The sequence below is a fragment of the Tribolium castaneum genome, chromosome 1 (assembly GCF_031307605.1).
Source record: "Tribolium castaneum strain GA2 chromosome 1, icTriCast1.1, whole genome shotgun sequence".
In the NCBI taxonomy this organism is placed as follows: domain Eukaryota; kingdom Metazoa; phylum Arthropoda; class Insecta; order Coleoptera; family Tenebrionidae; genus Tribolium; species Tribolium castaneum.
In genome coordinates, this window is record NC_087394.1 from 34,651,271 (window position 1) to 34,666,858 (window position 15,588).

Below are 15,588 nucleotides of genomic sequence, written 5' to 3' on the forward strand. Positions count from 1 at the left end.
AATTCATCTTCTGGTATGGTAATTAAAGCCCACATTTCAGTCAGCCACAAAGGAAGTAACCAAACGTTCGACAAAATGTGCTTCAGCATGAATCCAAAGTCGGATTTTATTTCTTCAGTAGCATATAATGCGATGAGCGCAAACTCTTTTCGCTAGCGGCTCGTTTTCTAACTTGGGATTCGTGCGCCAAATTAACCCTTATAAAACATTTGTTAATGTACTATTTATTATACGTTATTGTAAAATTCACTTTAACATTGAACCCTGCATTTAACTTTTAAATGTCGAAGATCAAGATGTCGAAGTACCATTTTACAGGAACCTATAAAATATTCTAATGCATATTTTTGCGAAACAGTACATTACAGCAATCTGTAAATTTTTAAAAATTGCAGACTAAAACTTGTGCAAAATTTGCAACCTTTGTATTTTTTTTTAATCTATATTGTTATAAATAATTTTATTAAAATAACTTTAATATCTTTAGAGATTACATCGTTTGTGGCTCATCTATTAACGGTTCCGGCAAGTACGACAAGTTTTAGAAGGTTTCGTCATTGCCGACCAGTTTTGCGTGTTTTGACACTGACATTTACGATCATCTGTCGAACATTTGCTGATTGAAATTACAGACACGTATTGTTTAAATTTATTGTTACTATTTCATTGTGTTACGTGCTTAACAACATCTAAGTGCTCCTCCACATATTATCAAGTGACCAAAAAATTTGCCTCAAGTAATAACCTTAAACACTTTCGAAGTGAAAGTTTTATAAGTTTTTTGTTGTTTAATTTGATATCCGGGAAGATTTCTCATCTCACAATTACGTGGACGTAACATTATTTATTTAGTCTTCAATATGGTGAAGTGTAAGGTATGTTTATAACCAAAGGTTGGGGGTTTTTCTCAACTTGAAGATGTGTCATTGTGTATTCCAGGAATGTGGCTGTAATTGTAAAAGATGTTTGGCTCACGACCATGACGTACATTTACACGTCGAAATAGAAAATCTCAAACAAAAGTTAGTGGAGCGAGAAAATCACATTGTTACAATGGAGACTAATTTTTTAAACGAGGCTAATAAGTACCCCAGTGGCGAGTTGGTGGCCCTTAGGGAGGAGCTACTGACATGGCAGGATAAGTACAGGAGGTAATGTTCGAAAATATACCGTGAGTCTAAGGAAAAACATGATCAGGGGTGCTGTGATAATTTTTCACAGCACTCTTGACCACTTATTATCTAGTCACCATACTTAAAAAGTATCACTTTTTAAGGTTGTATGATGCTCACAGACGAGTCCAAAGAGTAAACCAAGGTCTAGAAGATAAGCTGTTGAAATTAGTAGATGTGTGTGAGACTGAGAAAAGTACGTTAACTAAACATGTAGCTACTTTATCCCAGAAACTAGCAGAGGCTAATCATACCATTAAGAAATTAACAGAAGATAATGTAAGTTTGTTAAATTAAACAAGAATAATAGGTAAAATAATTGTTTTTTTAGGAAAGATATAAAAATGATGTTTCTTTAGCAATACAATTTCTTCAATGCAAACAGAGTAATTTTGTAACGCGTAAATTTGATTCAGTAAGTATTACCTTACTATAACTATGGTTTCCTTAATCAACGAAAGAGATTTACCTTCTAATGTTGCGTCATTTGTTAGTTTCTTCTTACTCGTTAGTAACGAGTCGTGACAATTTACAGTTTTTACTAAATTTTTTCAGAGATATTCTATTTTCCTGATAATTAAAATTGAAAATTGTTGAGCTTTGAATTTGTTTAAATATACTTTACGATAAAATTTTGGCATTATTTTTATGTCTTACTGTAGAGAATTTACTGGTCTTTCTGCTGTATTTTAAAATTTGTTGTAAATTATTGTCGCAATCATTTAATTTACATTTATAGTTTTAAGTAGAATCAACGATTAATTAAAAAATCTATCACAAAAAAAGAACAAAGCACTAGAAATAAATAAATTATTGTAGTTTTATTAATATTAATATTCTTATTTATTTTAATTATAAGGTAGAAAAATTCTGAAAAAATTCACATACATAGAGAAAAATTTTAAGTATTTAACGGCAAACAGTGATTTCTGTGCGACTGTTAGATTTTAAGATATAATAAAACATTTGCTTCCTTTTGGTGACTAAAATAGTACGAAACTAATGAAGGGAAATTATCTTATCACGAAATCTCAACCTGTTGATTGTGTTTTTTTTAATAGTTACCCCATGAAGTACAAGTGCAAGTGTCTTCACATATGACAAATAAGCGAAAACCCGAAGAAAAAAAAGTTTCTTATGAAATGAAAAGTATAAAAGTGCCGATCCCGACATTTCCGCCAACAGCAATGGTCTATTCAGTTCCTAAGTCTCCAAAACCTGATAGAAAACTAGAACTAGAGTCAGAGTCACCTCCTGTAGATCTAGTATCCGCTGCAATAATGGCAAAAGTCCTTGAAGAGCGCCAAAAGGAGAAAGCTTACGCGAAACATTGTGATACCTGTACTTGTTCAAAAAAACTGTCTCTAGTTTGCGACATAGCCCAGTACACTGTTGGCACCCAAACCGGCGAATACAAAAGCTCACTGTGTCTTAGATGTAACGAGAATCTTCCACAAAGCCCCCAAAAAATGCGCATTGTAAAGCACGACCCGTCGAACAAAAAGGTACCAATTTACCCCAACGAATCCACCGAAATTTCCGGAAACAACATCGTCAAAGTGCAACCAAATAACTTCCTGATTGACGAAACGCCCAACAGTTTGCTGTCCCAACCTGATATCAATTTTTTTAGTATAAACGAAGCTCCTCGTGTTAGAAACAAGTCCCCGAAGCTGGGGATCAAAGTCGAGCACCACCACCTGTGCAACAAGACATCGCCCACTTACGAACCCTCGGACACAAGTGCCAAAAACGGGTCTTCCGACAACCTCAAAGGCCCCAGATACTGTTCAATGCGTTTACAGAGCGGTTCTAGGAACATACTTTTAGACAACGCTCACAATAACGTAGCTCCAGTTTTGTATAAACAGCACAAAGTTAAACGAGAGGAAACTCCAACCATTCATGAAACGTCGCACACGGAGTCTTGCTCAAGCGAAGATTTGAAAAACATGTCCGTAACTAGCGACCATTCGGGTCATAATCAACAAGTCGCAGACTGGATACGAAACAATCTGGAAAATGATATAAGTAGTTCGGAAAATTCGCAGTCTGAGCCGCTCATTCATGGAAAACGGGGCAATTTGAGAGGAGTTGATCAAATCAAGTACGCCGAGATGGAGGAAAATGTTAAGCGGTTTTTATTTGGAGAGAGCGAGTTTTTGAAAACTGTGGAAATCGGGAAGTTGAAGTATCAGAGTTACAGGGAGAAGGATGGGGGGAATGGAAATGAAAGTAATAGTTCTAGGAGTAATTCGCATACGGAAACCGAGATTTAATAATTTTATGGTTTTTTAATGTATGTTTTTTACACAAAGTGCAATCAATAGTAGAATTTATTTTTATGTAGTGGTAGGATCCAGAGTGTGAGGTGAGTCAAGGGCACAAAGTGTGCTTTCACTCTTGAAACTTTGCAAATATTAAAATACTGACCACTAAAATTTTCACGACTTGGAGAAAAAAAATTTAAATTGGCGTTTAGTTAGATAGACTTTTTTCAAAGACTGTTTAACTTTCTATAAGAATTTTTTGTCTTGTATCTTCAATATTTTCTCACCGTTTTGGGAAATATGAGGCTGTGCGAAAATTGATTTGATTTAATTTCTTTGTGAGTGAAGAGTTTGTGTTAGAACTGAATCCTACTGAAAAAATTTGGCCCAAAAAATTATTTTCTCGAAAAAAAACTGGCGATATTTATTGAACTATCTGCCTTTAAAACCCAGATGAGTTAAGAACACTAGATATTCTAGTTTCTGCTTCGGCTACAATTTTTTTTTTCGCAGAATATCTGGAAAAACATCAGCCAGTGGCTAGCTATTATCGTTTATGGTTAAAATGAGACGGTATCTAATTGCCTTTGAAACCCTAAATTTTGTTCTTTGATCAATGAAAGCGTCTTGGCTTTTTTTTTGGTTCTGTTTGTAAGAATTTCACACCTAATATCATAAAGTGAGAACGTTCATTTATCTATTACTATTAATCATTTCATCGGGTTTTCAATAACTGATATAAAAAACTACTTCTTTATTTCTTCAAAATATTTTTTTATCGCATTTTTTCGGATTTTATTCGGTTTAATTTATTTTGGCTTTTAGTCTGTTTGCTATCCTTAGGTGAACGATAACTTCTCAATTATGTCGTGCTATAAAAATAATAATATTTAATAATAATTCTTACACGTTTTACACAAGTTATTATAGTCTCATATTTAAAAGAAATTAAAATTACATTTAAGAAACTCATTCAAGCTCTACAAGCAGTAATATTACTTTTAATCTTGTTTTTTAATAACTTGCGTTGCAATTTAATAATGTAGGAGTATTAGTTATTATTTTTTCTCAAAGTGAGTAGTTTAGGTAAAGAACGCTTGGTTTCACACTTTTTACAATCACGTCAATGATAATAAAATTTTCTTGACAGTCGCGCTAAAATAAAGGGGGGAATACGGAATTATACTTGATAAAAATAGTGATCGTGTATTGTATTTTAAAATTTTTAACTTTGAGGGACTTGTTTATGTAAAAAATAAAAATGTAGCTAATTTTGACGAGTTCTATTTGTGGCTAAGGACACAACTTTTAGAAAATTGAAGCTCGATATACAAAATTTTTATTTCACTAATTTTTTAAACTTTTCTATGGTATTGAATCATTTAATACGCTGTAGATTTTTGCGCTTGACTCATTTCATACTTTGGAACTTGCTGTAATTATGCGAATGTGATTCAAAAAGGTCTAAATGAAATATTGTGGCGAAAACTAGGGGAACATCTGTAATATCACAAGTAGCATTAAATAGTAAAACTAGCATTGAAGAATGGAACAAATTAAGATGAAAGCAATGCCAGTATCAGAATTATTTGCAAATAGACAAAAAATTAGTACAAATAGTTATTAGTTCTACTAAAATTATTAGCACGTCTTTAAACAAAGGTTCCTGGCGATATGTGTCGGAGTGTTTACAGCAGAACCCAATTTATCCGTGTAATTCGGAAACACACATATCATGCAAAGTGTGATGGAAACAAAAAAGGCAAAATTATGGATAAACGGGGTTCTATTTAACGTGCAATTTTTCATACCTGGTTTGTGTGAAAAGGCAAGGCTAGAGCAACACTTAAATGTTGGTATAATTGCTCGATTAAAATATTTTCTGAACAATGGCTTCATATAACGTTTTTAATTAGTTCTTAAAAGTGTCATTCCTTTTTTACGAGCTACAAATCAGTGTATTTATTAGCATTGTTGTAACACATAATGTTACCACACCCCGATATGGAGTGAGAATCAACTTGTTTTATTAATTCGAAACAATAGTGTTTTGATGTAATTAGGTACAATCGAATTAACTTGAGGCGACCTTAATCAAAAGTAAATTTTTTCGGTTCACATCCAGGTTTTCACGTTGTGATCAGTGCTAGTTGCCAAATTTTCTAGTTTTCTAGCGGAAATCTGAATGTACCAAACTTTTCTATCCGTTTTTACTTTGTTATAATCAATATGATAAGCTGTGATTTTTAATAGATGTGAGATTTTAGGTAGAATAGGGAAACTCCTGTCACGTCTCATGAGTTACCTGACCAACGCTTTATTTATTTTGTTCGTTTATCTGTGAGATTTGAGTGTTTGAGATTTTTGTCACAAATAAATAATTTAACGAGGATGACATGAAACTCTTACAATTATTACAATTGTTTCGCTTCCATGTCATTCTTAGTCTAGTGAATTTAATGTATAAAATATATCCAGTTAGTCTGACTAGTGAACATAGCTCTAGTGTAAATAAATACAAATATTTATCCATAACAGTGTGGTTTTATTTCAACGTTTGCATGAGAAACAAGTTTTTTGGAAATGATTGTGTGCATCAAATAAACTCAGCCTACAATAATAACTGAATACGAAAATAAGTAAACAGATGTAGTAAGGAAGTGCAAAAGCTCACTCCAGCCATATACGTAAGCACATAACGGAAGACCTAGTGGATTCGTTAGCTCCAACACCTGATATCTTCTATTATTTATGATAGAACTGACTGAAGACTTTCAGCGCTCGAATTTTCCGCTCTTCTTCACATGCAGAAGCTGAACTGCACTTTCTAGCATTTAATTGATAATTGGCGATGATCTCGTAAACTTTGATGGCTATTTGGTGCAATTTGCATACTTTTACTGAGAAAAATGAGGGAAAAGTTTGAAATAGATAGGGCGCCTTGTTGGTTGTAACTCGATCTCTCGTGAATGTCCACACAAGCGTAATGGTATTGTAAACTCATTAAGAAAATATCAATTTAACGCGACTGGAAAATAGTTAGGTGACCGTCCCTTTAAAACTACATCAGGAAATCAAATTTGAATTTGTTCCATAAGTGTTTCTGGCCTAAAATTCGAGCTTTTGTCTTCGTATACGCTAGGTAGCGAATGCGCGCGCGTTTTGGACCGCATTTGCTTGTGAAACAGACGCAGTGGTGGTCGTTTGCTAGAATCTCGTGCTCGTTTGTCCGAGTCACGTTTTGTTGGAGGCTGTTAAATGTTTACAAACGCCGATTTCCGTGTGTTGCGGTTCATAGACGAGATTTATTGGAAATGTGACTGTCTGGAGTGATTGACATCGTGTCGTTCTTTAAATATGAGTGACTCGGACAAGAACGAAGATGACACTTGGGAAGACTTCTTCGGTGAGTGCTAGTCTTAAGTCACTAAGGGTTGGGAATTCATCAATGACATCCTAAGATCTAATTAGCTCATTAAAGCAACCTTGACACATGGAAACTACGATAATTATTGTTTCCTTTTTTCAATTTATTATTGAATCAGAGGTGTAGGTATGCGGTTATTTTATACTGGACGTTATTGTTTTGGTTTGTGTTCAATGACACGCAGACTTTGAGGAATGTGGCGAAATATTCTGCTCCCAAAGGTCGAAATATGCGCCCGCTTTCTGTTTTTTCTCAAATTTTTCGATTTTGTTTGCTTTCGTTACTTAATTAGAAGTGGTTGAGTCTTTTCCATTTTTCCAGTATACGAAATATTATCCACAAAGTTAATAATGTGAACAAACCTTCCAGTTCTCAAAATTACAAAAAAGTGAAGTATGTAGAACTAAAAATGAAAAAAAGACCCAACTTCGTTTTGAACATGCTAACTTTTGATTCATAAATCATTACAAATAGTTTTTACTTTACAAAAAAAAATATTTACTACAGCCATTCCATGTTAACGGACGGGACACTGCACAAATTTTTTCATTCAATTTTCAGTTTTTACGAATAGTATCAATAGAAGTGATTTTTTTTAATAGGAACTTAGTACCAGTCAAATTGTTTGCAACTTACAATTAGAGCCACATTTTTTAATTTGAAATACGAGCAGGAAAAAGAAATAGACTGATGAGATGACGGACGGGACACAAAAGACCTTACTTTTTTATGGTTGTTAAAAAATTCTGTTAATTTAAAAGGCACTAATTCCAACCACTATTTTTTAAGTAAAAGGTGGAACCTGTTATATAGTTATATTCATATGACAGAAAAAAAAGGACAATAATACATTGTATGTAGAAGAAATCACAAAACTTTTATGGTAGATAACCAGGTTTTAGCTTCTGGCGACAGTTGATGGATTTTGTTGAAACTTTTGAAACTACGAAACCGAAGAATAAGGCAATGTGCAAAGATTCTGATTAATTAACTTTTTGTCTACACATGACGGACGGGACAAAAAACCATGTGTGTGAAAATAGCTCTAAAAAATGTATTCAGACAGGTTTTAATTATTAAAGACTTTAACAATATTAAAATATTATTAAAATATTGGTTTTGTTTGCGATAACGGACGGGACAGCAAAAGTTATAAAGATAAAAAAGAAATATTACTAATCAATTTAGCTACCAATTTCCATTTTCTAAACAAACAGAAATAGAAAAAATACTCTTCAAAAATGTTCAACAGTTGTAGTACGTCAGTCTTTTATGTTATGAAAGCTCTTGTCGCAAAATATATTAAATATAAACCGAATCGTGTATTTTAGAGAAACTTAACATAACTAAAATCATTTTATAATAACAATTAATAATATAATAAAATGTTCCAAATTGGCAAAATGCCAAAGATTTTTTGAACAATTATTTTAAAACCACTTGATTGGACACTCAAAAGCTCCGCTCGAGCTTTATGATTTATGGAGTAACCGCAAGCTCCTTTCCTATTACGCTAATAAAATCAGTGCTTACAGCTTCATTTCAAGCACAAAAAATTAATGGTCTCACGAATATTTCTGTTTCCGACCAAGCAAATTATTAAATGTAAATTATGAACACGTAGTTTAATGGTGCGAAAAAAAGTTACTCACTCTTTGATTAAATCTTTCTACGTGCGGAAATCTAGAAAGACCTAATTGTTAATCACTCATAGTTTTGGAGTTTTTCTGTGCATGGCACGTATTTTCCCGCATTTAGTTATACATTTGTGCAAATATAGGTTATCAAAGTTGTGTTTTGTCTCGTTTTAGTCAAGTTTAAAAAATGTTTGAACAGCTTACTTGCAATCAACAAAATTGCATTGCCGTAATAAAACTAAGAAACGTCGTATTATGTTAACTAGAAAAGTGACAGTTTTCCTTATACGTCGTAATTTAATGGCTTAGATTAGGATCTGTGGATAAAAACAAGTAAATCCTAGTCAAACTGAAAATTTATGCGTTGTCGCAGATTCGTAAAAATCCAACAACTTAATTAACTAAATTATGCCTCATATATCCAGTTTTTGCTCAATTTTATGATCGTTGACACTGTATTCGGGCTGAGATGAAACCGAATTGTGCAACTAACTTGCACACAATTTACAAGGTACAAATATTTATGAACGGATTAGTCTTTGAACAGTGTTCTTATTTTAAAATCAAACACCTGTTTTATTTTTCTAAAGAGGTAGAAAAATTCCACGGTACAAACACAGACATGCAAATTTGCTCTTGCTCATTTTATTGGTGCGTGACCGGATTTTTTGCATTTTGATCCACGATTTAAAATTCTTGCACTTGGCACAACGTGCGTATTAAAATGCCAACGATATCATATTTTGATACACTTAACGTAACATTTAATCCGTGAAGGACAGTTACCTTTTGTTATTGTAAACAGACTTTGGACCCGGTCAAATTTATTCAAATTTTGATGAGTTTACAGTCTTGGCAAAACTGTGACAATGATCATTGACTTCCAAAATGGGCCTTCCGGCCTATCACTTGCTTGTTGTTGGAGATTTACGTAAATGTTTTCAAAATAGGAAGCCACATGACGGTGTAACTTCGTTCGAGGCAGAAAGACATTTAAAGGTAACCGCAGAGGGCGGATGACGATATTTATAAATGGCTCAACGGATACAAATATTTACAGTCAGCAATACCCCCATTACACACTGAACGGTTGCCGTTAAGGCACGTATAAATTTACTTCCGTTTCCACAGTCTATGATACATAGATCCGGTGTCCTTCTTTCCATAAAGAACAGCTCCATTATTTTAACTGTTGACGTGCATCAGAGATTGAATTTATATTCTGTTATCGTGCTGGACGGTAAAACACTGCAAGGGATGTATTATCCAGTTGGTAATTCTAGGAAGTGGCTTAATAATAGCTTTTTTGGAGGAATGACAAGAGTGAATTGTATACTTCATAGGTATTTTTTTAGACAAGTTGCACATTTGGTATTTGATTGACTGATAACGTGATAAACGAAAAAATAGGACAGTGAGTAACTATTTGCTCAAGCAGAGCAAACAACTCTACAGCATGTTCCGTCTAAACCCCACATTAGAAGTAATGAAAGTTCTAATAAAGATATTTTTTTGAAAGTTAGTACTCAGCCATAATCCGTTGAATTCTGCTCAATGAAAATATTTTCAAAATGACGGCACTTCCGGTTATACCGGAAGTCGCTATCAACTTTCTTATTTTAAATGGAAAGCTATGTTTTTCACTGCGTTTTTGAATTAGTTGAGTTATTTTAAGGCCGTTTTTATCAGCTTTCCCTATACCGAAGTTTAACCGTTTTCGAGATATTTAAGACTTTTTGAAAATTTTTGGATTTGCACCTGTCACTTAAAAAATCGGTAACTCTCTTAGTTTTAGAGATTTTGAAATAATATTTGGAGAATTCAAAGAGAAAGTCTATATCTGTTCTCTAGTGTGTTCAAAATTGGAAAAGAAGTTATTAAACCCAAAAATTTTACGGTTAAGTTTGGACAATTTCAAGTACCCATAACTTATTTTTTTCAAATGGGATGTCCCAATTTTTATTTTACTAGATGGAGGAGAATTTTTTTCTGCATCGATCTGTATCAGCATTCCCTATACCTATCTGTGATAATTTTCAAGTTATATTGGTTTTTTTGACATTGTTGAAAACTTCGTACTAACCACAGCTCTCTTTGCATAGTAGGCCATAAAAACATTTCTGATTAAACAAACGACAAACTCTGTTCAAAATTGTGCCGTCCTGTGAAAACAAAATAAATTCATTGAATGTTGGTTTAAAAAACTTTAATTTCTCACATTTTTTTATTCGTTTCCATGACAACCGATAAAAAGAGGCCTATGGCTAATGAATTTTTCAATCCCAGCAAGAAGTTATTGTAACTTGAAAACTATTAAACATAAGCATAGGGAATGCTAATACAGATCGATGCAGAAATAAATTCTTTACGATTTGATGAAATAAAACTTGTGGCATTTCATTTGAAAAAATTGAGTTATGGGTGCTCAAAGTTCTGAAAATTTAACTTTAAACATTTCGAGTTTGTTACTCTTTTCTAGAAATTTGAAATACACCAAAATAAAGATCTAGGATTTCTCTTTCAAATGAGCTATAAAGCTTTTCCAAATTTTTGAAAATGGCAGAGTTATCGATTTTTGAGCTGGAAGGTACGAATAAAAAAAAATAAAAACACTAAATATTTCTAATGTAGGGTTTAGACTGAACTGTGTAGTATCCCTCAAAATTTTCAGATAATTCTGTTAAAAAAATGGGAAATAATTGATAGATATTTTATGGTCCTAGTTTTTTGAACACCCCGTACAACTTTATTATTTTTGAAGTAATTGTTAATTGAACCCAAACACTGGACTTTATAGAAATGCAAGAACCTCTCGCAACCGTCTACGTAAACAAGCCACGTTATTTTTCCACTGTAGAGTAAATAATACCATGAAATGCACTATGCGTTCATTATCATTGAGATAAGAGTGCACACACACCTAGAACGTCTGTAATTAGTAGACTTTTGCGAAATTTACCAGGTATTGTCATTGACCTTGCACAAAGAAACCTCAGAGGCTCAATTAGCAACTAGTCTGTAAAAATAAGAGTGGTAACAAATATAATTTAAACATAAAACAAGCCCCACATAAGATTGCCTTTTGTGGAATATGGCAAATGTGGGGTAATAAATCAGGAGTAATTATCCGCGGTGTTAATTCAGTTACATTTTTCCACAACATGATTTAATAGATGGGCTCTTCAGTGGCACATTTATGTGACGCTATTTTTAAATAATACTTTCACTTTATGGTGTTTGTGATGTAATAACAATTATCCAATCTGAGGAAAGTGTAAATCCTTGCGGGTAAAATATTCCTGGACCATTAGCATACAAACATCAAGTCGAAAGGGTAGACACAACAAAATGAATAAAATGCAGAATAAATCACTTCATTTCGTCGACAGCCACATGGCATAAAAAATCAATTAAACGCTCCGAAAACACGCATTATCTCCCGGATTTCGGCACAAATCGGCCTTTTGTGGCATTAGGCGAAATCATTGCGAAGAGTTGGTCGTTTTGTTCCAATTTTAACGCCGGTACTCCCATTCACAAGTGGGGTAAATGCATAAAGAACAACATGTGCTATTGTTGGTGTGGGCAGCGCATTACTTACAGTGGGACAGGTATGTTTTAAGAGCTTGTACTCGTGGGTTGTTCGTGGAGAGCTCTTTTGGTCGATATTTGTTTATGTGAGATTACGAAATTATTCTGCTAATGATTCGAGGTCTGCCTCAGTTTGCTAAGTGCGCCGATTCGATGGTAAGTGCTTCATATTCTCCACTAGATATTTAAATTTGTAAGAAGGTCGAATGGTTTTTCATTCAATTGCGTCATTCAAAACGAAAGTATAAAATAATTAGTACGTTGTTAGTAAAAGTTAAACACACTAACTGTTCGGTGTTAAAATGATCCAGGGAGTATTGGAGCTTGATGGAGTCGCTTCGACTTTCATTTGCATTTTCTGCAGTGAACGTAGGACGAGGTCAATAGTCGGAAATTCGTTTTCTTGCTCCTAATTTTACACGTCCGTAAAAGCAGCGTTTAGTAATTTTAGCTGTGTTTAATCATAGGTGTAATGTCTCGTTGAATCTAACAATTACCCCGAGATTTATAGTAGAGTTGGGCTCTTCACATGGCACGGAAAAGCCCATTTTGAGGTGTATTATTGATGATCCTTCGGTGTGTGGTTAAGTAATCCATTGTGGAAACACGCCCAAATTAGCCTGCTCTAGACGCTTTTTACAAATTGCTGTATCCTCCGCATATCACGTCGAAAGGACAGACGCGTAAAAATAGGGTGCATGGATATGTGAGAACCGTTTTAGAAAGCATTTCAGGTGTTGGGTTTCTTTGGAAGAAAAGACTTTTTGCTTGAACGCATTAATGTGGAGCAAATCGATTAGAACAATACGCGATTTTCACAGTTATTTCGATAAATATTTATCAGGCAATTAAAATGACTTATAACTTGTGTCACCGGGAAGGAAAATAAGCATAAGCCGGTCTAAAAATACTGTCAAAAATCCTCCTGAAGGCACTTGTTCTAACTGTGCTCTTGAACTTGGGTACCCTTTGACGAGTAAACAGTGAATGTTCAACAGCTGAGCAAAGATAATATCGAGGATTTCTTATTACGCTGGAAGGGATAAGAATGAGGAACGACATCTAATAATAGCCGGCTATGTCGAGATGTTTCAGTTTTTCAGGTATTCCTGTACATGTGGAGGATGTATTGGTAATGTTACAGTTTCTAATCGGTTGACAGTATCTCCCCATCTTCTGCGGATGTGCATGTTATAATTAAGCCATGTTATGTCAGTTGTTACGAACGCTGATAATCATGTTCGTTGTGTTATCTCGACATTGCAAATTATTAATGAACGGCTGGAAATATTGATTAAAAACAGAAAAATCACTCTTGGAATACTTTATTTCTCCCAGATGTTTGAATTTATTTTATTAATTTATTTTTGTTGCAAACACTGGCTTGTTTGTTTATAGTCGAAGTGACTTACTTAAATTACATCACTGTGATCTTTTGCGAACTTTTTTGTAGACCATTGGCTAAATCAATCACAGAGTTCTTAAAAAAACGAAGGAAAAAAGCTTTCCCTATTCCTAAATTTAGCCGTTTTACCAAATATTTAGGTTTTTTTTTTGGATTTGCATCTTCCAGTTTAAAAATTGATAACTCTGCCATTTTTTTTAATTTGGAAATATTTTTTAGCTCATTTGAAAGAGGAAGCCTAGATCTTTTCTTTGATGTTTTCAAATTTCTGAAAAAGAATTACAAATCCCAAATGTTTCGAGTTAAGTTTTCGGAACTTTAAACACCCATAACTCAATTTTTTCAAATGAAATGCCACAAGTTTTATTTCATTAAATCGTAGAGAATTTATTTCTGCATCTATCTGTATTAGCATTCTCTATACTTATGTTTAATAGTTTTCAAGTTATAATAACTTTTTGTTGGGATTGACTACTTCATTAAGGTCTTTTCTCATTGGTTGCCATGGAAACAAGAAAAAAAATTTGAGAAATTAAAGTTTTTTAAACCAATATTCCATGAATTTATTTTGTTTTAAAGGACGGCCAACACAATTTTGAACAAAGTTTGTCGTTTGTTTAATCAGAAATGTTTTTATGGCCTACTCTGCAGAGAGAGCTGTGCTTAGTAAAAAATTTTCTACAATGTCAAAAAAACTAACATAACTTAAAAATTATCACAGATAGGTATAGGGAATGTTAATACAGATCGATGCAGAAAAAAATTCTCCTCCATGTAGTAAAATAAAAATTGGGACATCCCATTTGAAAAAATTAAGTTATGGGTACTTGAAGTAGTCCAAACTGAACCTTAAAATTTTTGAGTTTACTAACTTCTTTTAAAATTTTGAACACACTGGAGATCAGATATAGGCTTTCTCTTTTAATTCTCTAAATACGATTTCGAAATCTCTAAAATTAAGAGAGTCACCGATTTTTTAAGTGACAGGTGCAAATCCAAAAATTTTCAAAAAATGTTAAATATTTCGAAAATGCCCAAACTTAGGTTAGGGGAAGCTAATGAAAACTCTCTAAAATAAATCAAGTAATCCAATTAATGTATGTTGAACATAAATCATTTCCAACAATTGGAAAAATGTGTTTGTTTTGGATTTTCCTTTAAATTATTCACACGCCGCACCTGTTGATTGGCATTCGACACGTGCAGATTTTTATTTGCAATTATAATTTTTTCCTAACGAGCAATTAAACATTTTTTAATCAAATTATAGTGCCAAGAAATTAGAACACAACGAATTGTTTCCCGTCTTACGTAAAACAAGTATATAAATGGCTCATTAAATTGGAACGAGTGTATAAATTCAGACTGAAGAATAGAATCACGTCAATTAAACGATTCTGCAATATGTAAACGTTTAAAACGCTTGTTGATGTTAAAACTCCGATTTATTGTTTTTAAACTTGGTAGTTGGCTATCTAACCTGCAGCTAGGATAAAACACAAGTTTATTACAAATTCTGTAGGTTGTTAATGTCTTCATAATTTACAAACTTTAAATCAAGACGAGCGTACGACAGGTAAAAGCAATCGGATATTAATTTATTGGGTGGTAGTAAAAATTTACTGGCTCTTCAAACTGACAGGAATTTTACTATTTAACTGATTTTTTTATTACTGTTAATAACGTTCTTGCCTCTACCAGAGATGTTTTATTACCACATGGTTACTGAATCTTTGACCGGAAAATATTTGGTACAGTTCCAAAATTTGCCGTTGACCCAATAATATTTCACACACTTGAGTAAAGACAGCACAAATTAAAAATAGACGTATTATTGTTACAAAGCAACATGTTTAGATAATTCTATTATTACATTTTGTAGTATTGTCGTAAAATCGTAAAGGTCAATGTTTTGATAAGTACATTCCTTAAGGCAGCTTACCCATGACATAATGTTTCGTTGTGAAAATTTTCTGGGTTGGGAAATGTTTTTTGCATGTGCTGGTTTTTCGTGGTCTGGTGTGCGCCAGGCCATTTCCTCGATGGTATCAAGCATTGCCCTTTCTTGAACCGAGTTCATCACGGT

General features: G+C 33.4%; 2 protein-coding genes across 3 annotated transcripts in view; both read left to right on the top strand.

The window, feature by feature from the left end:
* The first annotated feature begins 561 nt into the window (after window positions 1–561).
* LOC103312267 (uncharacterized protein) lies at window positions 562–5,977 on the top strand. The gene is made up of 5 exons (XM_008192473.3): window positions 562–875; window positions 940–1,151; window positions 1,277–1,451; window positions 1,504–1,587; window positions 2,234–5,977. Exons 1-5 carry the CDS (start codon window positions 861–863, stop codon window positions 3,449–3,451), a joined length of 1,704 nt encoding a protein of 567 aa, XP_008190695.1. The 5' UTR covers window positions 562–860; the 3' UTR covers window positions 3,452–5,977.
* Window positions 5,978–6,604: 627 nt separating this feature from the next.
* GEFmeso (Guanine nucleotide exchange factor in mesoderm) overlaps window positions 6,605–15,588 on the top strand; it is a 55,337-nt gene continuing 46,353 nt past the window's right edge. The window contains exon 1 of one of the 2 annotated variants that reach the window (XM_064359931.1): window positions 6,605–6,848. In XM_064359931.1, the coding sequence (XP_064216001.1) occupies window positions 6,800–6,848 (49 nt within the window). In that variant the 5' untranslated portion in view covers window positions 6,605–6,799. Of the gene's footprint in view, window positions 6,849–12,229; window positions 12,254–15,588 lie in introns of those variants that run through there. The other variant, XM_064359932.1, reaches the window with a different exon arrangement.